This window comes from Typopeltis vanoorti, chromosome 22 (assembly GCF_054136105.1).
Source record: "Typopeltis vanoorti isolate ZY-2024b chromosome 22, IOZ_Tvanoo_1.0, whole genome shotgun sequence".
NCBI classification, from domain to species: domain Eukaryota; kingdom Metazoa; phylum Arthropoda; class Arachnida; order Uropygi; family Thelyphonidae; genus Typopeltis; species Typopeltis vanoorti.
The window spans coordinates 10,449,551-10,475,706 of NC_143570.1; the positions used below are offsets into that span (position 1 = coordinate 10,449,551).

The following is a 26,156-nucleotide window of genomic DNA, read 5'->3' on the forward strand; positions in this document are numbered from 1 at the left end:
TTATATTATGTTTCAAGGAGCAGAAAAACACCCAAAATGAATTAGAAAAGTTTATATTATGTTTCAAAGAGCAGAATTATCTAACCCTCAGGCCACTTACAGTGCCAATGTAATATACAATTTACAATTTTCCATAGCGGATTAACAAATTTCTATACACTAAATATTCAAATTTAAGAAAGAAAAATCACATAAAATTAAGGCAAGAAATTGCTGATGCATGGTAAATAAAGAAGTGACACTAGGAAAATGTACATAATAAAATTAAATACAGATCACTTCAAGTAAAAAATATTTTCTTTATTCATAGTATTTTTGCTCAATGTGTTAGAGCATCATCTGTATGAGTGAATTACAATATGGAACCTTAACACAAGCAGATGAGACAAAGATTAAACAATGCACATATAATAACAGTATCATGAGTTGAGGTACAGCAGTATGTTCTATTTCAAATAAAGTCCTAGCAAAGTTATGAGAGTTGCAGTTAAGAAGTATGCTGATCAAATATTACTCTCCACACAGGATATAACATATATATGTAAATAATGCAATCCTATATGCATAATTAAGTTAAAAACTTTAATTTTTTAAAACTCACAGCTACCTACTTTTTACATAACTTACAGTTACTTAATTATTTACAATTAATTTCAAACTTATTATAAATGCCATTATCAAAAATGTTATTTTATGATTTCTCTCAATTAAAAAAAACTAAAAAACTGATACAACTAATAATTACTATAAATAAATTAAAATTTTGAAAGAAAAAAAAAAGATAAAATATACCCTGACACTTTGAATTCTCTTGATACTGGATAACAAAATGTTCTTGTTCTTGGTTCATCCTACGGAGATCCTCCTCAGTTTCCTGAAGAACACAAGATTAATCATTTAAAATTACTCTTAATTTTAAACTTGTCATAAAGTGAATTAATTTTTTTTTAAACAAAAGGGTGACCCAGTTAATAAACTGGCATCTTTATAGTGTATTTTAATTTTTTACTGTATGTCATAATAAATAATTATATCTATTCTGCATATCAAAATAATTTAAGTGTGATATAATTTATGTTTGATTGAATATAACAGATTGCAATGGCTTATATTTTGTTGAATATTGTTTTTCAAATGTCATTTTATGCAGCATTAAAATAAAAATGTCAAAACTTGGAAAACTTATGTGTCACTCTTATAGAAACCACATTTTCCATATTCCCTCTGTATCATTATGCAACCTGAAATAAAGCTACATAAATAAGAATGAAAAATAAGTCTTGATAAGTTCCTATTATTAAGGAAATACATTACTAACGAAGCTCAGAAGTTACATGTCATAGGAAAGTTTACAGAAAGCAGCAACAGCAATCTCTTATGGATAATACTCCTAAACTAGTATTATGCTGCTCTCTATGGCAAATTTACAAAACTAAGTCATCATCCTTAAACACCAGAAAGTGTCACAGTAGTACCTGGCCTATTCCAGGAAAAATCTTGAGTTTTAATTCTTGATAAGGGAAGCAATTATGCTGCATCCTTGCCCCTTCACTTAGTTTTGCTATGTTAATGATGTATTTGCTATTTGGCCATATTAAAACGAAGAATTAGACATTTTAATTCAAATTAACAACCTTTTTACCTATGATAAAGTACATGTTAGAAAAGATAATAACAGAGTCCTTTCTTTACCTTGATTTACTTGTAAAGGGTGCTTGAATGAAAACCGATGTTTATTGGAATGACACATTCTTCAAGATTCAAAAATCTGAAATTTGTAAAGCTCCTTACCACCCACAGGGCACATACTATATGTTTTTCTGAGAACTCTCAGGCAAGAACTGCAATGTATTAAAGATAACATGACACTGAGTGGTTAATTTACACATCTTGGATAATTACTCTCCTACTAACAGGTCATCATCAGGTAAAGAGAATTTCCATTCTGCATATCACAGGCATTTTTCAATGCGACTTAAGGGTTCTAAAAAAAATCTGATTGCTAAACAACTTTCATACCAGTAAACATGATTTCTTCTATCCTGCCTTCCACTAAAGATAAACATTCTTTCTTACCAGAATCCTTGTTCCTGAGATGAACATCTCTTAATAGACATCTGATAATCAGAACATGTGATTCACATCTATTTTTTCTTACAAGATGAGTCAATTGCAGAATAACACAGAATCTGGAATAACACAAAAATTCTTTACAAGTCCTTTCAAATTTGAGAAACTCTTCAAAAATTTGAAAATTTGAGAAACTTCAACTAGTCCACATATGGTATTTATTTGCTGTAGGCTTCATGTGTGAGTGATATATAAAACGAATTTAAAAACAACCAATAATCAAGCAATTAATTTTAATATGTATATGTATTTTTTTTCTCATATGCTTTTAACATTCTCCATATGCTGGCCACATCTGGATTACTGTGAACAGGTCTGGTCATCTGAGTTTCATGGAAATGAGGAAGTTGCAGAGAGGATCCAGAGGAGGCTGACCAGGATAGTGGGTAGTTGGAGTGTACCATACAAGAATAAATTCAGGGATATATGGGTTGCAGAAGGTAGTTAATAGAGGAAAGTTTCTACTTTCTTGCTGTATTTTACAGGTACTTTGACAAGTATTATTCCAATGAAATGACATCCATCACCTCTCGATTTCTAGTAAGCTTAGAAGTGACATGAGAAACAGATACCCAGCATCTATTTACTATTTATCCTATCCTATCCAGTACTAGCAGCAATCAGGATATAAATTACACTTATATCCTGATTAGCTTTAAGAGCTGATCAGGATATAAGTGTAACAGGTTTTTTGCATGGAGAGTGGTGAGTGATTGGAATGCTTTGCCCGAGAGTGTGGTGTGTGCAGAGACAGTGGATATATTTAAGGCACAGTATGATAAAGTGTGTGTATAACAGTGGACCTCCCACGATGAGTCTTTGACTCCATGGAGGTTTTTATAATAATAATAATAATAAAATCTGGCAAAGGTAATGCCACAGCGTCCTAAACACATCAACTTACACTAACCAAAGGAATCAATTAGTCTCTGATAACAGACTTATCAACTTTCAAACTATAATCCAACTAACAGGATTAAGGAAAAAAAACTGTTAAATTACTTAAGTCTGTCACTTCTTGGCCATCAGACACTGTTACAAGGGTGGTCTGAAAAGTTCTTGGCCTAACAATGAAAACAAAATTTATAATTTCAAAATTATTTTTATTTTTCAACATAATCTTCCTTGAGATGCTGATCACTGTGTAACCTTAAAAGAAAGAGCTCCTTAAGACTAATACATTTATTCCAGCGATGCTCCAGCGCCATTATCCCGTCCCTGTAGTGGTTCTCAGTAAGATCGGCAAAATACTCCTCTACAGCTGCAATCACCTCTTGATTCAAAGAAAAATGCTGACCAGCGAGGACGAGTTTTAGTATTGTGAAAAGATAGAAGTCAGAGGGAGTCAAATCTGGGAAATAGGGTGGACATTCCAACAATTCATAGTGCAGATCCCACTGCCAAAACACTTTTGTAGGCAGGCACGTTGTCCTGATGAAAGATGATTTTTCTTATGCAAACCAGGTCTTTTCTCACAATTTTTTTCTTCTAGAAAGTTAAAAGATCGGAATAATATTCCCTGGTTATTGTTTTATCCTTTTCAAGATAATAAATAAACAAAATGCCTTTAGCATCCCAAAATACTGATGTCATGACCTTTCGCGCTGATGGAACTGACTTTGTCTTCTTTGCTGAACAACTGGCTTCTGTCCACTGTTTTGACTGTTGTTTGGATTCTGGTGTGTAATGATCAATCTAAGTCTCATCCATAGTAATAAATCGATGCACAAAATCAGTTTTATTCTTGCTAAAATGCACCAAGCACTGTTCAGAGATTTTCATTAAACAAAATGCCTTTAGCATCCCAAAATACTGATGTCATGACCTTTCGCGCTGATGGAACTGACTTTGTCTTCTTTGCTGAACAACTGGCTTCTGTCCACTGTTTTGACTGTTGTTTGGATTCTGGTGTGTAATGATCAATCTAAGTCTCATCCATAGTAATAAATCGATGCACAAAATCAGTTTTATTCTTGCTAAAATGCACCAAGCACTGTTCAGAGATTTTCATTAAACAAAATGCCTTTAGCATCCCAAAATACTGATGTCATGACCTTTCGCGCTGATGGAACTGACTTTGTCTTCTTTGCTGAACAACTGGCTTCTGTCCACTGTTTTGACTGTTGTTTGGATTCTGGTGTGTAATGATCAATCTAAGTCTCATCCATAGTAATAAATCGATGCACAAAATCAGTTTTATTCTTGCTAAAATGCACCAAGAACTGTTCAGAGATTTTCATGGAGGTGCATTTTTGATCTGCTGTGAGCAAGTGTGGAACCCATCTTGCACAAAGCTTTTTCATTTGCAATTCTTCATGCAAAATATATCCTACACATTATTTTGAAATGCCTATAGTCTCAGCAATTTCATGCACCTTGAGTGGCCTGTCATCCAATACCATATTGTGCACTTGATCAATGATTTAATGATTTCTGGTGTTGTTACACTTTCTGGACATCTTTCACGTGGATCAACTTCAAGGCTGGTACGGCCATGTTTAAACTCGGCAGCTCATTTCTTAATTGTCGAAAACAAAGGAGAAGAGTGCTCATAAACTTTTATGAACTTCGAATGAATTTCTTTTTCTGTTAAACCTTATTTTACAAAGAATTTTATAACTGCACGATACTCAATTTTATCCATTTCAATGGATACAGACAACACTTTTGCTTCAGACAGCTGTATATAACAAACTACTTCACAGAATGACTTGCAATTTCATATGGATGCTTATGACAGATATACCAACACAGAAAAAAAATTGTGCTGATAGTGTCATCTATGGTTGAGGCCGAGAACATTTCAGACCACCCTCGTATAATTTAACTGTTACCCCATTACAGCCACTCTCCCAGAATATATGGTGTTCCCAAGGTACACAAACATAATGTTTTGGTTCAGCAAATAGTTGATTGTATAGACAGCACTAATTATCACCTAGCCAAGAAATTAGCATCAACACTTAAGGAGTTGTCAGATCATCTCCCCCCCTCTTATATAAAAAACATAACACTATGTTCAGGAGCAATAGGGAGATGCATTTTGCTTCTAATTCCCCTCCAGAAAACACACAAGCCCTTATCTTTGCTCTGAAGTGGGAGTGAGCCAGTTTGCCGCAAGAACTCCTGATCACTTGGTGCTAAATATGGTACGATGTTGTGAGAGCTGTGTCGCAGTAAGTATATTCCATACTGAAATCTCTCTCTCTCTCTCTCTCTCAGTAAAGATGATTTATTAGTCAGTTTGATGTATTTGCCCTTTTCACAAATGTCCCGATCAGTGACACAATTCTTCTCTTACAGAACAAACTTCCACAATATTAGAGCTCTCTTTGCTCATATACTACGTTCTGGTTACTTCATATGGCAAAATAATTTTTACCTAAAAAAAAGAAGGTACAGCTATGGGCTCAACACCCCCCCCCCCCCCAGTTGCTAACTTTTATATGGACACCTCTGAGCAACGTGCTCCAGATTCATTTACTTTAAAACCAACAGTTTGGCTTAGATATATTGACAAAGTTCTCGTTATCTGGACACATGGCTTCCAAACATTGAACACCTTCCTCAGCCACCTGAATACATTTTACATACATATTACTGCTGAAATTGAAAAATCAGAACTCACTTCCTTTCTTGAATACACTGGTCACACGTCTTTCCTCTGGCAGTCTCCAAAAACTTGTGGTGATAAGATATCTTCACAAAAACCTGGAGTCATTAAGCTCTTAAACAAGAATTACAAATTATTAGCAATACATTTATAAATAGTGGCTCTTAACACCCTACACAAAATTGATTGGAAAAGTACTTGTTCTTTACATCATACAAAAACCTGTTATGAACTCAAATTTAAAGCCTGTCAAATTTTGATCAACCACCCTAATCTTTGCAATAACGGCGGCATAAAAATCCCAAAAATTTGGATGGCACACATTCAGTCCACTTAAGTTCTTTAAGTTTTCCAGCAATCCCTGACTTTAGGACTCTAAGCAATAATTTCAGATCTTATTGGTCACCTTCCATATTGTTTTGTTCTAATTTATGTGTACTTATATGAGTAATTATGTGAGAGCATGTTGCTCTCTAGCTTAATTTATGTTTTATAACCAAATAGACAATAATAATAACAGGACTCCAGCATTGATGTATATTTGTACCATGTATATTTGTACTTTGTTTTTTTTGTATATATGTGTACACTCCAGATGATGACATTAATGTAAAGGTTGAAACATCTAGTGATTATTTTGGTTTATATTAAACTGAAATTTTCACTTTAACATGGTAGCTGTTTCCATAATTTGTATAATGAATACCAATCACTGTGTAACCATTAAGGAAAGCATTTACTGTTTATCTACTAACCTGATTCTCCCATCTTCTTTCATTCCATATCATGCTGTTCTCTATAAATATACAATAATTATACATCCCATGTACAGTATATTTATATACTGTATATAACATGTATATTTCTTGTTTATGATATATTCCTCAGGAACTGTACCTACAACTGTTCAAACAGAATACTAACAGATTATTTCTTTCTTTAACAATGCCCATATAGTGGGCATTGTCCCATTTCATATGAAAGTGGCAGGGTTTTCAATGGAAAATAAAATTTTATTGCCTGCATGTAATATTACTGCCCTTGTTTCCATAGAACATAAAGTCGTGGAGAATGCTAACTCCCCTTCAGTTGAAATGCCCTCACCTAGGTTCCAAGTATTCAAAATAGGATATTTGAACATAGATCATTCCAACTGAAGGATGAGTGTAATGCTATTCTCATAACTGTATAGAGGGTGGGTAACTTATTTGTGACTTATTTATTCATATCCAGAACGTAGGTGGACTTTTCCAGAGATGATGCTTTGCTATCTAAATGTCCTTTCATTATTATTTCAATAATTTTGTGTAGTCACATTTCTCTACACAGCAGAGCAAGTTATTATATTCAAGCAGGAAAAATAATTCAGAGATTTTCTTTAATGATGAATTTTCTGAAAACCTTACTCTTTATAGACTGAAGGCCTGCTTTGACTATCCCATTTTTTTCAGTGAAAGTATTCTGGGCTGAAGTTGAGAGTGCATTCTTCTCAAACACAACCTTTTAGGTGTATATGGACAAAGGTGTAAGCTACATTTTCCTAGTCCCACTATTAATTTATTTTGAATTACTTTCTCATAACTTCTAGTAATTTATCATCATGATTAAATTCCTGATATCTATCCTTAGGAGATATGCAGGACATTATGATAGTACAACATGAAAAGGTCGCATCATTATTAACTTCCTATCAACAATTTTCCTCCATATTAATCTATTATCTGTTAAAACCCAAATGTAATCAAGATCTTCTCTATCGTCTAAAGCACTTCTTATTGTATCAATCTGCCCAGTCTTGGAGAGATTGATACAATAAAAAGTCTTTTTTTTCCCCTGCCAATCTGGCAAAGAACACTTATTCTGCAAACTTTCCCTACCCCCATTCTGCTTAAATAACAATACAACCTGAAATTAGCTCTGCTAATAAATTCCTGAATGCAAACAATGTCAAGTTCTTAATATCTTCATTATTATTATTATGATACTGCCAATAATGTCATCTGTTCACTTTCCTAATCTTACTCAGCACTCTTATATTTGTGGTTTCCAGTCTTTGATTATTTTATTTCTTCCCCAGCTCTAAGATCCATACGTTCAACTGGTTTGAACACTGTCTTCTATATAGCTAGTTTAGTGTGGCTAATTTCTCTCTTAGTAATATAAATTTATTCAGGTGACTTTCCTACCAAACCAGCTTCGCTAATTCTGTATATTTCCATATTTAACTTGTCCTCTTCACTAAAAATTGTGCCTAAATAGACAAAATGTTTTATTTGTTCTATATTTTCCAACAGACTTGTAATGGAATCATTCAGGAGTATAACCTCATCTGCATTAAGCAAACAGGTGAGATCAACATCCATCTCCAATTTTAATATTAAAGGTTTAATGCCACTTTCCTTCATATTGTGGTCCACACAGATAATAAACATGCATACCCACTAGTAAAGAACTTGATCAGCAACTACTGGAATTAACTAAGAACATACAGAGAGCTGCAAAAATTTCAATTTCCAGAGGACTCAGGAAAAACAATTGGGTTCCATTTTGGAAAGATCATTATATTAATGCTATGATCATCAAAAGAGTTATCCTCATCCTCATCAAATTCCTGACGTGTACACTCAATGAATGTACTGGATATGATAGTACTACATGAAAAACTTACATTATTACTAACTTCCTATCTACAATTTTCCTCCAAATCAATCTCTTACCTGACTCCAACATTATCAGATCTTATATTTCTATCTTCTAAGGCACTTTTTACTGAACCAATCCACTTAGATTTTGGTCTTCCTCTATGTCTTTTTCCTGCCAATGTGGCAGAGAACACTTGTTTTGCTAATCTTTCCTCGCCCATTTTGTTTAAGTGACCATACCACCTGAGATTAGCTCTGCTAACAGATTCCTGGATACTAACAATGTCAAGTTCTTTCCTAATATTCTCATTTTTAATATGATATTGTCATTGATGCCATCTGTTAACGCCCCTAATCTTTCAGGATTAGGGACTCTCGTATCTGCAGTCTCTAGTCTTTAGTCGAGTGTTTTATTTCTAACCCAGCTCTCGGATCCATAAGCTAAAAGTGGTTTGAACACTGTCTTGTATACAGCTAATTTAGTGTTTTGACTAATTTCGCTCTTAATCCATATAAATTTATTCAGCTGACTTCCTACCATACCAGCTTTGTTGATTCTGTTGTCTATTTCCATATTTAATTTACCATTTTCACTAAAAATCATACCTAAAGCAGCTGAAATGTTTTACTTGTTCTATAGGTTCTCCATTCACAATGCAGTTGATATTTTCAATGCTTCTGCCTATTTTCATTATCTTTGTCTTGTTATTGCTGCCCTTCATACCATATCTATTACAAGTTATTCAATTTAGTCAGGGAATCTTGCAGACTTGTAGTGGATTTATTTAGAAGTATAACATCTCCAATTTTGATATTAGGTTTAATATCACTTTCTTTCAAAACAGATATTTGGATTATAAGACCATAGGTTTAATACACATATGTACAAATTCGTCGACTAGTTTCGCTAGCAAAACTGACTATCTCTGTCAAGACTAAACGGCGAAAAAAACTAATAAAAAAAAATTTTTTTTTTTTAATTAAAAAAAAAAAAAAAACGGAGGAATATAGTAACAGTTTACAACGGTTAAACAACAAAATTGGAAGGCACCGCGTGACATGGTATATGTGAAGCGAGATACTTCAGTCATTATTATAAATGCGCATTACATAGTTTTTGGCCTACTGTAGTTCCGCTAAACTTAATGAGTTAATAAGATTTTTCCATATATCCTTTAATATTACTCCTATATGGGAATATGGACATATAAAGGATATATGGGAAAATCTTATTAACTCATTAAGTTTAGCGGAACTACAGTAGGCTATACTTATAATAATATACATATATTAATATAAATAATATATTAATATTAATAATATATATTATATAACTATATTTATAATAATGACTGAAGTATCTCGCTTCACATATACCATGTCAAGCGGTGCCGTCCAATTTTGTTGTCTAACCGTTGTAAACCATTACTATACTCCTCCATTTTTTTTTTTTTTTTTTTTTTTTTGCATTTATTAGTTTTTTCACCATTTAGTCTTGACAAAGCTAGTCAGTTTTGCTAGCGAAACTAGTCGACGAATTTGTAACTATGTGTATTAAACCTATGGTCTTATAATCCAAATATATGTTTTGTGTTAATTATAGTTAATAAAGACCAAATATAACTTTCAACATCATTTTCCTTCATAATGTGATCCATATAGATAATGAATAATAACAGAGGGGATAATGTAAAACCCTCTGACACCAGATTTAACATTAAACCATCTTCCTGTACTTCCTTCAATTCTAACTGCTGACTAACAACTCAAATAAAGACTAAATATTGCTTGATATAATGCCCCATTGACACCATATAACCGTAGCGTTTTTAATAACTTCTCTCTTGGCACCTTGTCATATGCCTTTTCCAGATCTACAAAACTTAAATACAGATCTTTATTATATTCCGACGATTTCGCAACTATTTGTTTTAAAGTGAAAATCTGATTTTGACAACCACTATTTGGCCTGAACCCAGCTTGTTCTTCTCCAAGTTTCTCTTCCACAATCTTTCTCAACCTCTGTTTGAGTATGCTTGCATAAATCTTACCAGGAACACTCAATAGAGAAATACCTCTGTAATTCTCACCTTCAGTTTTATTTCCCTTTTTATATATGGGTACTATGAGAGCTCTACTCCAATCATCTGGAATTCGTCCCTCTGTCCAGGCCTTCTGAACTATGCAGTTCAGGCACTGTAAGACTTTTATACCTCCATACTTGAGCATTTCTGGTCAAATATCATCCAGATGCCTTTCTGCATTTCAGACTTTTCATGGCTTTTCTACTTTAAGTATGGATATGTATTCCGGATTGCATGCCTGGTCAGTGTTTTTTTTTTTAACCACTTTGCTGTCACTGATTGTTTCGTTTAGCAATTTTTCAAAGTAATTACTCCATTCATCTTTCTAATGATATTTAGAAAGATGAAGAATAGAATGATGTTTATTTTCTATGTTCTTACCAGTCTTCCCATGACTTTTGTTTAACTAGTTTTATACAGTGTTTAGCTTTCTTACATTTGTTTCTGTATTCTCTAAGACCACAAGCTGACTCATTTGTCATCTGAACTCTTTCATTTTTTCTTGAATAATATTTATGTGTCTACACTTCACGTCTTAGATGAGATATTATCAACAGACAGGTAAAACAAAATAACACAGAAGAAAACAGAAAGAAGTTAATAGAATTAACTCGAAAAATTGAAGATGAAATTTCAACTGCAAACAATAAAAGTGGGAAGAATTCTGCAATAGACTAGATCCAAGAAAAGACTCACAACACTGGAATATCATTAACATTATTAAATAATGCAACACTTAAAGATACTGATCAGTCTTCAAACAAAATCTTCTCAGGAATTAAAACAGCAGCAACTAATAAACAGATGGCACATATACTAGCCAAACATTACTTTGAAGTAGGCAAATTGCAATATCAAAGAAGACAAAATGTGCAGGAAAATTGCAAAACATATGCTAATACAATTCAGAACCTATCCTTCTGGAGACATCTTTACTCAAGACCTCACAATGACAGAATTAGAAACAGCAATTAATCAAACTGACCCTGACAAATCAATCGGAATTGATTTTATCTTTGGACATATGATTAAAAACATGGGAGAAACAACCAAAAACTGCCTTCTGAATATATTTAACACTTCCTGGAATACAGGTAAACTGCCAAAAATCTGGAAAACATCATTCATTATACCCTTACTAAAACCTAACAAAAATCTTAGTGACTGTAAAAGCTACAGACCAATAGCTTTGACTAGTACTCTGTGTAAACTAAACAAAGGAATAATACATACTAGACTTATGAATTGGCTCTTAGAAAATAACAAGACCAACTTCTACCAAACTGCATACAGGTCTCAACACAGTACAGAAAATCAATTATTTTATCTTTGCCAATCAATCATAGATGGCTATCAAGAAAAACCACCAAAGAAGACAACAGAAATCTTCTTGGATCTTAAATCTGCCTTATGTGTTAATTGATAAAAATTGCATATGATACTGGAATAAGGAGGAAAACATTAATTTGAATTTCAGATTTCCTGAAAGGAAGAAAAATGAAAGTAAAAGTTAATAGAATGTATTCCAACATGCATCAAAATTGGGCTGGAGTCCCACAATGTTCTGTTTTAAGCCCACTCCAATTTCTCATCTATATGAACAATATTCATCCTCACATAATAAATGACACAAAAATAGCATGCTATACGGATGACAGAGCAATCTGGCAAACAAGCAGTAATCCTCAACAAACTGAAAAAGTCCTAAATAAATCAATAAAAGATGGACAAAGGAACTTAAATTACAGATAAACCTGGAAAAAACAAAACTGAGTATCTTCTCCACTGATAGAAAAAAATATTTAGGCCTAACTGTAGATACTGAACTGAGATTTACAAATCATATTACAAATATATCTAATAAAGCTCCTAAAAAGTTTAATATCATCAAATGGCTATGTGGAACAAAGTGGGGTGCAAACTCGAAGACACTCAAAACTACATATATGGCACTCATACGACTCACCATGGAATATGCCTCATCTATCTGGGCTCAGCTTCTACTAGCTCAAAAGAAAAACTTGACAGAGTACAATCCAGAGCTGCAAAAATTATTATACATACAGTCTCATCTACAAATAATTTAAAAGCTCAACAAGAGCTTTTAAATTATTTGTGGCTTAACATACTAGAAGACAGAATACAACTCTCCACAGTTAAATTCACTAACATAATCAGGAGCCAACAACAGGATCACATCTCACTCGGGACTTTCGATGCCTGAACAGGAAAATCTAGACTAGAGAGACCATCTACTTTCCAATATGATCATGAAATTAGAAAATAGATCGACTTAAAGCACCTGTCCATTGATATAAGTAAAGGGCCATCCTTTCCAATTTACTACCAAAAAATACAAAGATTAACTTTAAATCTCCTAGAACCTTGTTTAAAAAAGGATTCACAGCATGAAAATAAAAGGACTTGACACTATGCATCACTTAAATAATCTAAACCATGTCATTGCCTAAGCACTCAACCAAGGAGGAGCAGGGGGTTTTCTAGCTCTACCTGGAGGCGAGGAAATGCAAATCAAAACCACAGCTGGCAAAATAGTTTCAAACTTCAGCAGCCATGCATAATATCCAAAAGTTCAAAGTATTTTCAATAGGTTATGAAAACTTTATACTTGATATCAACAATAAACCCTTAAAAAGAGTAAAGGACTTTCAATATCTTGGATCGTACATCAGCAATAAAGAAAATTATATCAGAAAACTTAAACAGCTGGCTCTAGTCTTCCATAACAAACTCTACCTCATCTGGAAATCATCATTAATATCATTAAAGATAAAATTAAGACTATAGCATGCGACCAGTAGATCCATCTTCTTGTATGGTTCTCAAACCTGGACAATAAGCACCAAAAAAAACTGCAGATCTGATTAACTCCTTTGAAACTACATGTCTCAGACTGATCCTTGGATACACTTGGATGGACCTAGTCACTAACTCTGCTGTGCTAAATCTGGCTAAGCAAGAACCACTTGTCAATATAGTAAAAAAGCTACAACTCAGATGGCTTGGACATCAACTCAGACATCCTGAAGTCTCACCCTTTTCGGAATCCCTCATCCTGTGCAAACCAGAAGATGGCAACTGCAGTAGAGGAAGACCATGCAAACAATTTTTTTAATACATATGTGAAACCATCAATAGGTTGAACTGTAAAACTCCATCTGACATCTATCAGTTAGCTCAAGATAGAGAAACTTGGAAGACCATAATTTGCAATCTTTAATTTTTAATGTACATCTCTTTTCCCTTTTCACATTGTATCATATTGTGAATAAATTATGATGATGACAAGTTGTATCTCTTTAATCCAGTAATAAACATTACAGAAGGAATAACCATCTACATTGACTCAAAATCTGCACATTAAAAAAAAAGCATTTTTTAATGCTTCAAGTGCAGAAAAACAAAACTCATACAGGAAATTCATGAACAACTAACAACATTAAATTTGATAAATAAGAACTGTACACTGGAAAGGATACCAGCCCATGTAAATATTGAAGGCAATGAGAGAGCAGACAGACTAGCCAAAGAAGCAAGGTACTTACCTCAAAAAGTACACCCACTATCACTAACTAATGCTAACTCTGTTGCAAAAGTAAGATTGGTAAAACAAACTATGAAGAAGAAGAATGAAATCAGCAAAATTAATGAAATAGAGAAATAACATAATCATCACCAGACTAAGGACGGAACATTTTAAAGGCATGAAAATTCATCCAGACGGCACTAAAAGCTGTGGAATAGGCAAGAACTGTCCAGGAATCGAACTAATACCTGCCCATATCTATTCTTGTCCAGCAATTGCCACTGCTCTACAGAAATTTAACAATAACTCTATAGAAAAGCTCTACTCCATCAAAGTTCAACAGATTACGAAAGCAGTTCTACAGGCCATGGTCATATCTAGAAGCTCTTCAATAGACTCGATATTCAATAGAGATAATGTGCATCCTTGTCTCACACCTGATTTAACATCAAACCATGTTTTGGTTAGTCTTTCTGTCAATTCTTATTAATGACTTACAACTCAATATAGACTATGCATTGTGTGATATAATGTCCCATTTACACCTATAACTGTAGTGTTTCAAAGAGTTTTTCTCTTGTCACCTTGTCATGTGCCTGTTTCAGCTCTACAAACCTTATATAAAGATATTCGCTATATTTCCCTGAGTTCTCAACAATAAAAGTGAAAATCTGATCCTAATAAGTTGGGTTCAGATTTGGCCTGAACCCAACTGGTTCTTTTCCAAGCTTTCTTCCATGATTTTCCTTAACATTTTCTTAATTTGACTTGAATAAACTCCTCTCCTCTGTAATTCTCATATTTAGTTTTATTTACATTTTGATAGATTGGTACTATGGTAGCTTTACTCCTATCATCAGGAATTTGATCATCTAACCAGATGATTAGATGTAAATTGATTGACTGTAAATGATCTTGTAAACAAAGCAACGCGATCTTCATCGTGTCACTTCAACATTAAAAATGTTTAAAAAAAAATGCAAACACATTGAATTAAATCTTCACACTAACTTAGAAAATATGGCACCTTTCAGAAATATGATAACCTTATTAGTGGTCAATGACTAAAGTTCAACTAAAGAATCACACAAGAAAATGTGTCTGTGACAAAAGGAAAGTCATCTTGGCGAATTATATTCAAAGTAGCCACCTGCACTTTTATCTGCATTCCTTCCTCCCTCTCCTATCTTAAGAATGAGAAGTTTCATGGATATTTCTATATTTATTAAAAGGTGTTGGATCCTACTTCGTCTTAATCTATACCTTGGATCCGACATGTTATTTGCTATGATGTTCTTAAATAATTGATAAGTTGTGAGTTGATTTCTAATTCAAATATAGAGAAAATTTATATTTAAAGACTTGCACCACTCTATATCTGAATTAGTTCAAGAATTGAAGAAAAATCAACATTCAACTATTTCTCCTTAAAATATATACTGGTCGAGAATATTTGACTTACTTAATTTATCCGCTTTGGTTCGAATATTTTATGAATGGTGCAGTAAAAGAGATTCAGGCAAAATACAACTTTTGATTAACAAAAACAAACATTTAATTTTAAAATCACAAATTTTACACTTAACTTCAAATCACTAATTAAAATATCACAAACATTTTGGCTTCTCTGATAAGTACAATCATTCAAACTCAGACAATGGTAAATCTGTTATCTCTAATACAGTCTTCTTACATTTCCTTAAGTTCCAAATACAATAAAAATTGCAGTAACACACCTCTTCACAAACAAACACTTTTAAGTTTACACTTTAGCTAACTTCCGCAATAGTTACTGTTAGTATAAGGAAATTCTAAGATGAAACTCACACACTTCTCTGTATAGAAATATTAATGGTTGGAATAATCTTACCGATAATCTTCTATCTTCATCTACTTATACAAACATATACTTTTTATAACTGTAAACACTTTAAACAGTAAACGGCACTCATTAAAATAATTCTTCTAAGCAATAACTGAATTAATCATCAGTCACAATACACATAAACAAACGTTGTTGCATAAAGTACTACTGATCACTCATGAAATAGGGCAACACAATAATTCCTTAACTTTAGGTTTTATATGCACAGTTGTTCACTCTTCCGGCATTCAATTAATTCTTAGACACTACAATTCTAAACACAGCTATCGGTATACTTCAACTTTACAGCTCTACTGTTCTTTAGTAACTTCGTGCTTTGCTTCAAGGTTCTGTGTGTCCTTAAAAAGTCGGCCCTGAAATTAAATCTCAATTCAAGTATTGCTAGTCTATTTAGTAGTCACTCAGCTGTCTTCCGTAGCCATAATTGTTATTCTACAACTTATTAGCTAACCGCCTCTCGACTAGTAGACTTTATTAGCTGCTTGAGCGACTTGCCGACTCGCTATTATCGCACTGTGATTCCCGAATGCTCCGATTCCAACCTAATCCTAAACCTCTCTCTCTCTCTGTTTTCTTATTATTATTATTTTCAGCGTTCTTCGCTTTTATCTCCGTTTTTCACGCCTAAATTATTCTCGTGATCTCTTTCTAAAACTCTTTTCAATAAACCTTCTCACGTGGTGTTCCAAAAACGTGCTCATTCACTTACATACGTTTCCATGACAACCAAACAAAATATAATAAAATTGAGCTATTGCATAACGTTAAACTTTACAAACAGGAATAAATAGAGAATATTTACATTTCAAATAATGCGCAGTTAAATTATCAAATACAAGTTCTTATAACATTAACATAGTAATAATTAAAATAGCTTAATAATATTTAATACAGTCTTTTCATTATTAATACATATATCTTGATTAAATAATTAAATATTAGACAAAATTAAGGTAATTATATGAATATTAAATTATAAAATAAGTTGTTTACATTAAATAATATTTACAAGTCTAGCCTTTGTGATGGAAGATCATGTTGGATTCTGAAGCAAATAATAATTACTCCAATCTCTATATATTCAGAATCCAACAAAGGCACTTCAAAAAAGCACTTATACAACTAATTAGCTGTAAATAAAGGAAAATAAATAACAATGCGCTGAATTTAAATCCAAATACTACTAATAAAAATTATAAAATTAGAAATTGGGTAAAATTGGTGGGTGATGGAATTTTTTTACTATTTTTCTTTGAACTCAGCACCTAAAAAAATCTACAAGAATCAATTCTCAGATAACTTTTCCATCATAGGCCTGTGTGCTTGTTTCATTTAGCAATCTTTCAATTTCAAATCCAGACATCTAGAATATTTTTATCTTCAGTTTTCACATAACCTTTATCATCTCTGATTCCTTCTATAGCATTCCTTCCATTTTCTCAGATTTTTCAATAGCCTCCAGAATACTGTGCCCCATTCCCGATATATATTTTCCATGTTCTCACAAAGTCTCCCAATGACTTTTGTTTAGCTAGTTTTACACAGTGCTTTACTTACCAGAAGCTTTAGATATGCTTTCTTCTTTTCCTTAGTTGCCTCATTAAATTACTGAGCCTAGCATGGGGTTCTGATTTTTTCTGTCCTCATAAACAACCTTACCTCTCTGGCTGAATCAACCAATGTTTTCTTAAAGGACTGTCAGTAAATCTCCAATTTTGTTTCTTGATTTCTAATTTCTTCATTTTTTCTTTAATAGTATTATGGAATTGAGTCTACAATTCACCACTGGAAACTGTTCAACTTTGATTCTTTTTTAAAACTTTCTTACAAACTTTTATTTTCAAAATGATATGCAATTTCATTAAATGGTGATTACTTCCTATTTCAAATCCTCAGTATATTCTTGTGTCTTGATCTGGCATGAAGATATTGCTATTAATTGCTAACAATAATACAGTCAATGAAGCTTTTCTAATTTCTTGTGTCTTCTCTCGATGTGAATTTGTGCACATCTTTATGCTGGAAGATAGTGTAAGTAGTAACTACTCCTTGTGCTGAACAGAAATCCACCAATTTCTTATCACTATTTGCTTTGCTGTTTTCTCCACATTTTCCTAACAGATTTCTGTATGTCTGGTAATCATATCCTACTCTGTTTTTCACCAACAAGGACCAACTTTTCCATTTTCATTGTGTCAATTGCCTTCTCTAGTACCTCAAAAAATTCCATTTCTCCTTAGTCGAACTTCTGTGGGACCATAGGCAAAAATAATTCTCACTGTCCAAATTCCCCATTCTGATATTTGCCCACATCACTCTACTTGATATTGCCCAAATATTACATTTATAGTGTTGAGTACTGCAGTTGTTACTTCTTTTCGCTGATCATTATTGCCTGAATGCAGACTCTTGTATTTGTTGCTCAGAAAAAAATCTCACCTGATTTTGTCTTTCTCTGTTTTGGTAATGCTTATCACTGTCGATCAGGTAGCAATTCTTCTGCTAGTTCCAATTCTATTCTGTTGATGTTTTTCATGTTTATGATGCTAATGTTGAGTTGAGATCTGTTCTAGTAGCTAACATTTTGCTATTCATACGCGTGGATAGGCTTATGTGTTCGTCAGACATGTTGTAATAGGTTTCACGGTATAATAAGAACACAGATGGTTAAGAAAATAACTATTTATTAACTTAAAAGAATCAATTGGAAAGAAACAAAAGTAATGCACAGAAGCTTCTACAAGTCAGAGAGGTTGTTCCTGGAATCAACAGAAGCCTTAAAACATACTCCAAACCTTAACAAGTATGTCTGTATAAATCTACCAAAGATTTGGGAGACAGTCATCCTAAGACCAAATTAATATTTATTACTTTTATTTTTTAATTTATACTTTTCAAACTTTTTTAAGACTATCATTTGGACTACTATTTCAAAAATTTTGAATTTTTTTTAAACCTAGATGGCGCCATATTAGGACTTTAGTCTTGTGTTGCATGCTGCAATCACTTTTACTAGCCCCACTGTTACACCGGGTTGTGGTTGTCTTGCCTTTGTAACAAACTTTGTGTTGTGTGTTCTGAAGATGCTGGATATAATACCAGCGAAATATTAGCTTTTAAGTTAATAAATAGTTATTTTCTTAACCATCTGTGTTCTTATTATACCGTGAAACCTATTACAACATTTTGCTATTCACCCTAATTTCCTGATGAAAACAATGGAGGGCATTGTTTGGCCAGGCGACACCTTATGCAGCATGAAATTCTAACATGTTGACCTATCATGTTGTTTTCCTTTAAGCCAATATGAACACAATTTGGTCTACTAATTCATGCCAAATTTGCTAAAAGTTATCAACCATGTTGATAGCTTTTAGCAAAATGGGCACTCATTAACTGAACAACCTCTACTGCATCTGTCATCCTCACACCATCTGCATTCGGTAGTTATTCTTTCATATTCATTCTTTCTTTTACTTGCAGCATATTGATAGAATTCTTTGGGGTTATCTTTAGCTTGCAGAGCCAGTTTCTTTTCATACTCAGACTTAGCTTTCTATACAACAGCTGTAACTCTTCTGGCGTGCTACTTATAATTTTCATAACAAACATCATTCATATGCATGCAGTATTCCTTCCACATCATGCTTTTCTTATGTATCTCTTTCGTGATAAGATTACACATCCACTTAACAGCTATCCTATTTTTTCTTCAAACTCACTGAACACATTCTAATACTGCATAATTTAAGTATTTTTTTCAAATACTTTTTTTCAAATGAACTGTCGATATTCTTCCCATCCAGCAGCTAATAACATTGCACTGAACTCAGCATGCACCTCAGTTGGTCATAATTTCCTGCTTTGCAGTTCAGCATGTAACCTTTTCTGAATGAAACATTCATAAACTTAGCCACTTCCCAAGTGAGTACTTCATGATCACTGTTACCAGCCAGAGGCAGAATAGTTACATCTTTAACTGAAACACCCTCTGACACTATAATCAAATCTAACACTCTTTGATCTCGTGTTACTTCTGTCACATGCTGCTTGATGAAGTTGTCTCGCAACAGCTCAATAAATTCAGTTTCGTTCTTCTCATGAGATTTTACTGCTACCCAATCAATGTTTGAATAATTAAAGTAGTCCCCCATTATGATCTTTTTGTGCCCATCGTTACTATTTGGTGATGCATTTCTTCACCACTAGCAACAGATCCACCAGGTCTGTAACAACAGCCCACTATATTTGATCTTGTTAGATTCCACCTCACACTAGATGGCTTTCAAACTCACTACTGCATGAAAAACTGTTACTAGTATTACAATCATAGGTCTCAACACCAACTAGATTCAAGTTATCTGATATCATTAGCAGCACTCCTCACCTATCCTGTCTATCCTTCCTAAATTTACACTCAATACTAGTTAGTATGTCTGTTTCTGATAGCCAGGTCTCACTAATGCCTATAATCTGAGGTCCCAACATATTGGCCAAAGCAACAAATTCTCTACTCCTTTGTTTCTGATACTCCTAGCATGTATGTACAGACATGATAAGTTACCTGCATGTTCTTGCATATACTCATTAGTAGTCTGCATGATACGGTTAGACAACTTGTAGATCTCTCTCTTCTTCTTCTTCTCTAGTGCCTTTATATATGCAGGCATCTTTGCACACGTTTGATGGGCAGAACCAGACAAACACGAAGTCAAAATCATTCTCTCCTCATAATAATTTCCATGATAATGCCCATTCCCAACATTAACATAGTTACATGGCATTGTTGTTCTTACATACATATTCCCCATTCCATTGTAATTTAGTTTTCCAGACTCTCGCTGTTAGGTTTCATACCAGTTATTAGTTTTTCAAGACTCCTGACACCAAACACATTCAAGTGTAGGCTGTCCCTTTTATACAAATCCAATCTTCCCTCAAACTCACTCCACATATCCAAAAACTCTCATCCATTCCTTTTACACAGCCTATGCATCAAATCATTTACCATCATAGCGCTTCTTCTTAATTAATTTATATCATATCGAGGTAATATATTTACATCAATTTACATCATTCTTGTATTTCACAAACCAGACAGCATCATTTGCCACAAGTAAGGTATTTCAGATCCAGTTACCTGTACTCAGCCTACCATAATTAACTTTTACTGGAGACTCAATACTCAATCTAAAACTTGATAAGTCCAAATCCAAATTTCGTATTTTAGCAGACACACAACACACACACAAAAAGAAAAAAAGAAAAGAAAAGAAAAAAAAATTTATTTGCCAACTTTCACTACTTATACTTCTCATCTATCATTTATTGTCACATCTACAATTCTAACAGTGCACATTATATTGAATTTCAAAAATATCTAAACTCATTGCACTTTTCATAGTATGGCCTGGGCAATGACAATTTAAAAATTCCAGGTCACATTCAGTTAATGAAAATCTCAATATTTAAAATCAGTTACCAAAAGTAATTTAAACATTCCAGCCTGCAAACTGCAGAAACAAAGCATAGCATATGTGTACCATGTGAAAGTGTTAATTTTCTTAAGAAGTTTCTATTTTTATTTTAAGTTTGACAAATTTACAAAGTCAAAAAAAAAAAAAAAAAAGCAGATAAATATTAATAAAGAAATCAAAAGTTTCAGAATTTTTAAATGTTCAACAGATATAAATAAAGATGGAAACACTGCACCAACGATAAAACATTTAGCAACTAAACATATCATCATTTTGCAAGGTACCAAAACACAATAGGGCAATGCTTCAAAAAAAAAAAAAAAAATCAAAACCTCTGACAGCTATTTTTGTGTAAAATATATTTGTGTGAAATTGCTTCTGAACTTGTTGATGACAATAATATATAAATAAGAGCAATCACAAAGTCGGCTCTTATTTGAAAAGCCATAACTACATCAGGATATAAGCTTCCTAAGGTTGAAAGAGATATAATGAAGTTTATTGTAATTTTTATGAGATATGAATTAAGAGATGTTTGCATTCCAAGCAAAACTGCAGGGAGATCAGGGATTTAATCTCTCTCTCTCAAAGAATGCAGTACGCGTTCTTTGAGAGAGAGAGAGAGAGAATGCATGAGATGTTACTTAAACATTAATCTGCATGGAAATTATAGCAAAAATTTTCAATTATAGTTTGTTTCAAATTTATAAAATGGTCAGAATTCATTTGAGCACTCTAAATATCAGTTTTTGAGAAGCATATTGCAGGAATAACTAACAGATGGCGAGCGTACCTGCTCTGCATCAAAAAGGCTGTTGATTTGAACCACCACCATGGGCATAGATATTTGATTGTCTTTATGTGGGAAATGAACTTCATTGTCCAATATGCGAACAGCCCCCTGCTTGCTGCAGGCCTGAAGCAGCTTGCAAAAGTTCCATGTTCGGTCTCTGGAGCAGAGTTTCTGGACTATGTAAAACAAATTATTTTAAATTTTTTATATATAGAATTAATAAAAACAGAAAAAAAAATAAAAATCCTTAGCCCACTTATGGTACCTATGGTACCACTTGTTACCACTTATGGTAACAGATGTGCCATAGGTTTACAATCTTTTGTGGGTGGAAGTTATAAAAAGAAATAATAATGTATCGCAGTTTTGTATTATTTATGCCTTAATATAATACATCATTACTGTTTTTATGTTCTCTATCAGCAAAAAGACATTTGATTCTCAAAGCCTTTACATTTGATGAAAATGAAGGCCTTAAGAATAGGACTTGGTGATTTAGAAAACGATTTCTCAATGAAAAGAAAGAAGATTTCAAAATTGAATATGAATTCAAAGAAAAAACAGGGTGAGAATGAAATGGATGAGTAATCCTATTAAGCAAAAGATCCATAATAAGAAGATGATGTGAAATAAATATCGAGAGAATAAGTGTGAGAAGAGTTATATAATATAAAATGCATGCCAGAAAAGTTACCATTATTGTACAGAAAGCTAAATCAGAGTAGTAAAAGAAATTGGCTGTGCAGGCTAAAAGCAATCCAAAAGAATTTTATCGCTATGCTGTAAATAAAAGAAAGAATTAATGTGGAAGAAAAACTTTACTGAATGCAGATGCTTGTCAGAAGCTGATGGGATTGTTCAATTAATGTGTCTCAACTCTGTTAACATATATCTACCAAGTGTATGTACCACGTACATATACAATATGCATGCACAGAGTTACTACTACTAAATTGCATGAAGAAATAGAGGTGACTGAGAATGAGGCTGAAGAGCTGTTTAATACAATATAGCATAATATAATAAGATTCTGGATAGGGACAGATGAAATATCAGCATGTATACTAAAGAAACATTCAGCCTAACATCCAAATATAAAGCCTTTGACATGTTTGTGTAACTTAAGTTGCAGCTCAAGAAAGATAACACAGGAATAGAAAGAATGTTTGACAATTCTATTGTACATGGGTGATGCAAAATGCAACATGTCAAACTAATGATCTATCATTATTCTGGGATGGTGTGAAAATTATGTGCATAGAAATGGAATATGACACTGATGTGGGTCAATGGGAAGTCATGTTTTAGCAATTTGCTCATATTTTATAAAAATGTTACATTTTTATGTAACATTTTTATGATGGATGAAGGAAATGGATACAGTACATTACTACTGGATTTTGCTAAGGCATTTGATAGAATACCAACTGAAAGGCTTTTGCATAAACTGGAGAATATAGGATTGGGATATAAATTCTTGAACAGTCCTTGGACCACTGTGGTTCAATCTATAAGTAATTGAGAAGGATCTGATAGCGAATGTTCAATTATTTGCTGATGCAAAGATAGGCAGAGAATCATGGATGCCACTGATATTCAGCAGTTAAAGAATGATTTCAATAGACTGGAAATGTAGGCAAATGATAACAACTGTCAATTTAACATTAGTAAGTATAAAGTTATACACTCTGGCACAAAAAAATTTCCAATGGTATACTATATTGGCAGGGTTATGCTACAAAAAAAACTGATAAGGCCAGTGATCGTGGAGTTATGGTGGAGAGGAATTTGAAGTTCAAAGGTCACATAGTAAAAATTGCAAATACAACTCAGAGGTAATTACAACTTACAGGGATGTGATAAAACTGTACCTGGACTACTGTGCACAGATTTGGTTTTCTGAATTCAGATGAATAAAGCTGTGGAAAGAATGCAAAGAAGAGTCAAAAAAGATTATATTGCAATTATAGAATGTAGAATATGAAGACAAATTGAAATTATGTGGACTGCAGACACCAGTAAACAGGAGAAAGAGAGGGGTGGGGCGATATAAAAGAGGTCTATAAACCTCTGAAAAGATATCGAATGATGACATTTTTTGTTATATGATTGGTGCAGTGAGCAAGAGGATATCCATGGAAGCTTAGTCAGTTAATAGTTAAGAAATGTGTAATGGCTAGATTTTTCTCTCACAGAGCAGCGAATGAGTATATCTATTGATGTGATGAGTGCATCTAGTGTAAATGAGTTTAAGAAGGTATGACAACTGGTGTGAGTGATGTGTGTCCCCCCCCCCCACACACACACACACACATGCACTTCATGAGTCCTTGACTTCCTGGAGGTCTCAGATAACAATATTTTCAGATGCAATAAATCTTTGCATAAAACTTCATTGAAAAATTATCAGAAATCTTTAAATGCATTGATTTTTCTTAAATTTTATTTTATGAATAAAAATAAAATGTGATTACATATAAACAGAAATGAAAATGTAATTAAATGGTAAGGAGTCCAAGTGAATAAATGTATATAGAATAAGAGAAATTAATTAAAAAAAAATAGCTGTATAATTAAAACCAGTTCACACCACTTGTAATTTATGAATCTGAGAATTAGGTTAGAAATAAAACACTTGATCTAAGAATGGAGATCACAGATGAGAATTCTGAGAAAGATGAAGAGTGAAAAGATGACATGACTGGCAGAATCATTAAAAAAAAACAAGGATATAATTAGGAAGGAACATGACATTCTTAGCATTCTAGAATGTGTGTGTGCAGAGCTCATCTCAAGTAGTACAGTCACTTAAACAGAATAAGAGAGGATAGATTAGCAAAACCAATGTTTCTTTGCCAGCTTGGCAGGAAAAAGACCAAGATCTAGGTGGATTGATACCTAGAAGGCTGAAATATAAGATCTTGACTCCTGACATAACATTAATTTGGAAAAAATATTGTAGATAGGAAGAATAATGATGCAACTTCTTGTATGTAATACTATGATAATATTCTGTACAACCCTGTGAGGTTACATATGGATTCTATGATGAAATGGAATTAAAATGTTTTGTTTTTTTTTTCTACTCGTTTTTCTTGAATAAAATATAAAAATATTCCATTGAGCTTAATAATTCTAAAAAGTGTAAATACAAGAATTTGTATTTACACAAAACTTGCCAAGAATAATTCTGGGTCTTCATTCTAAATTTTTGTGTGGCATTTAGTTGAAATGCTTTTATATATATATATATATAAATATATATATATATATATATTAAATTTATTTATTTAAATGAAATGCAATATAAAAAGTGTGATTAAGTAAAATAGAGTATAATTAAATAAAAGAGTGTGAATTATATTTTCCCCAATTAAAATTTATTTATAAATGTAAATTATTTATGATCAAATAGTTTTTTCTCAAATATTTTTCTGTTCATCTAAAAAAACAATTTGACTCTGACTTTTTAGACTGATGCAATATCTGGGCTAGACTTGGTCTTGCAATCAGTCTCAAAATGCTGAGTCTTCAAACAAACCCTGGTCATACGGATCATCAATTCAGAAGTGATGTAAGTTCAAGACAACAGTAACACATAAGAAAATATACTGATAATAACTGAACAAACAAAAATTATCATGTTATGATAATTTTTGTTTGTGATAAAAATGATAGAGATCAGAAGGAAGAGATGAAGAGAAAAATCAGGAGAGTGGTACTGAAGAGACAGAAGTGCTTGGAGTGGAAACGGTAGTAGTGTGAGAGAGAATGGGAATACAAGAGGAACAGGGAAACGGGGGGAGCTCGGGTGGATAGGGAGACATGGCATAGAGAGAGAGTGAATGTTGAAAACGGCAGTGAATGTATGTATGAAGATGGAGTATATTGCAATGCGGATGGAGAAGGTATATGTCGGTGATAAAGGTGATTTGGCAGGTGTAGTGGGGAAATCACAACCAACATATTGGATAGGACTGGCTAT

The 26,156-nt window shown here is 33.0% G+C and overlaps 1 protein-coding gene across 5 annotated transcripts in view; it reads right to left on the minus strand.

Annotated features, from left to right (window-relative positions):
- Stat92E (Signal transducer and transcription activator Stat92E) overlaps positions 1-26,156 on the minus strand; it is a 477,065-nt gene that overhangs the window by 329,629 nt on the left and 121,280 nt on the right. For 4 of the 5 annotated variants that reach the window (XM_090412269.1, XM_090412266.1, XM_090412267.1 and 1 more), the window contains one exon: positions 793-874. In XM_090412269.1, the coding sequence (XP_090268395.1) occupies positions 793-874 (82 nt within the window). The remainder of the gene's footprint in view (positions 1-792; positions 875-26,156) is intronic. The other variant, XM_090412268.1, reaches the window with a different exon arrangement.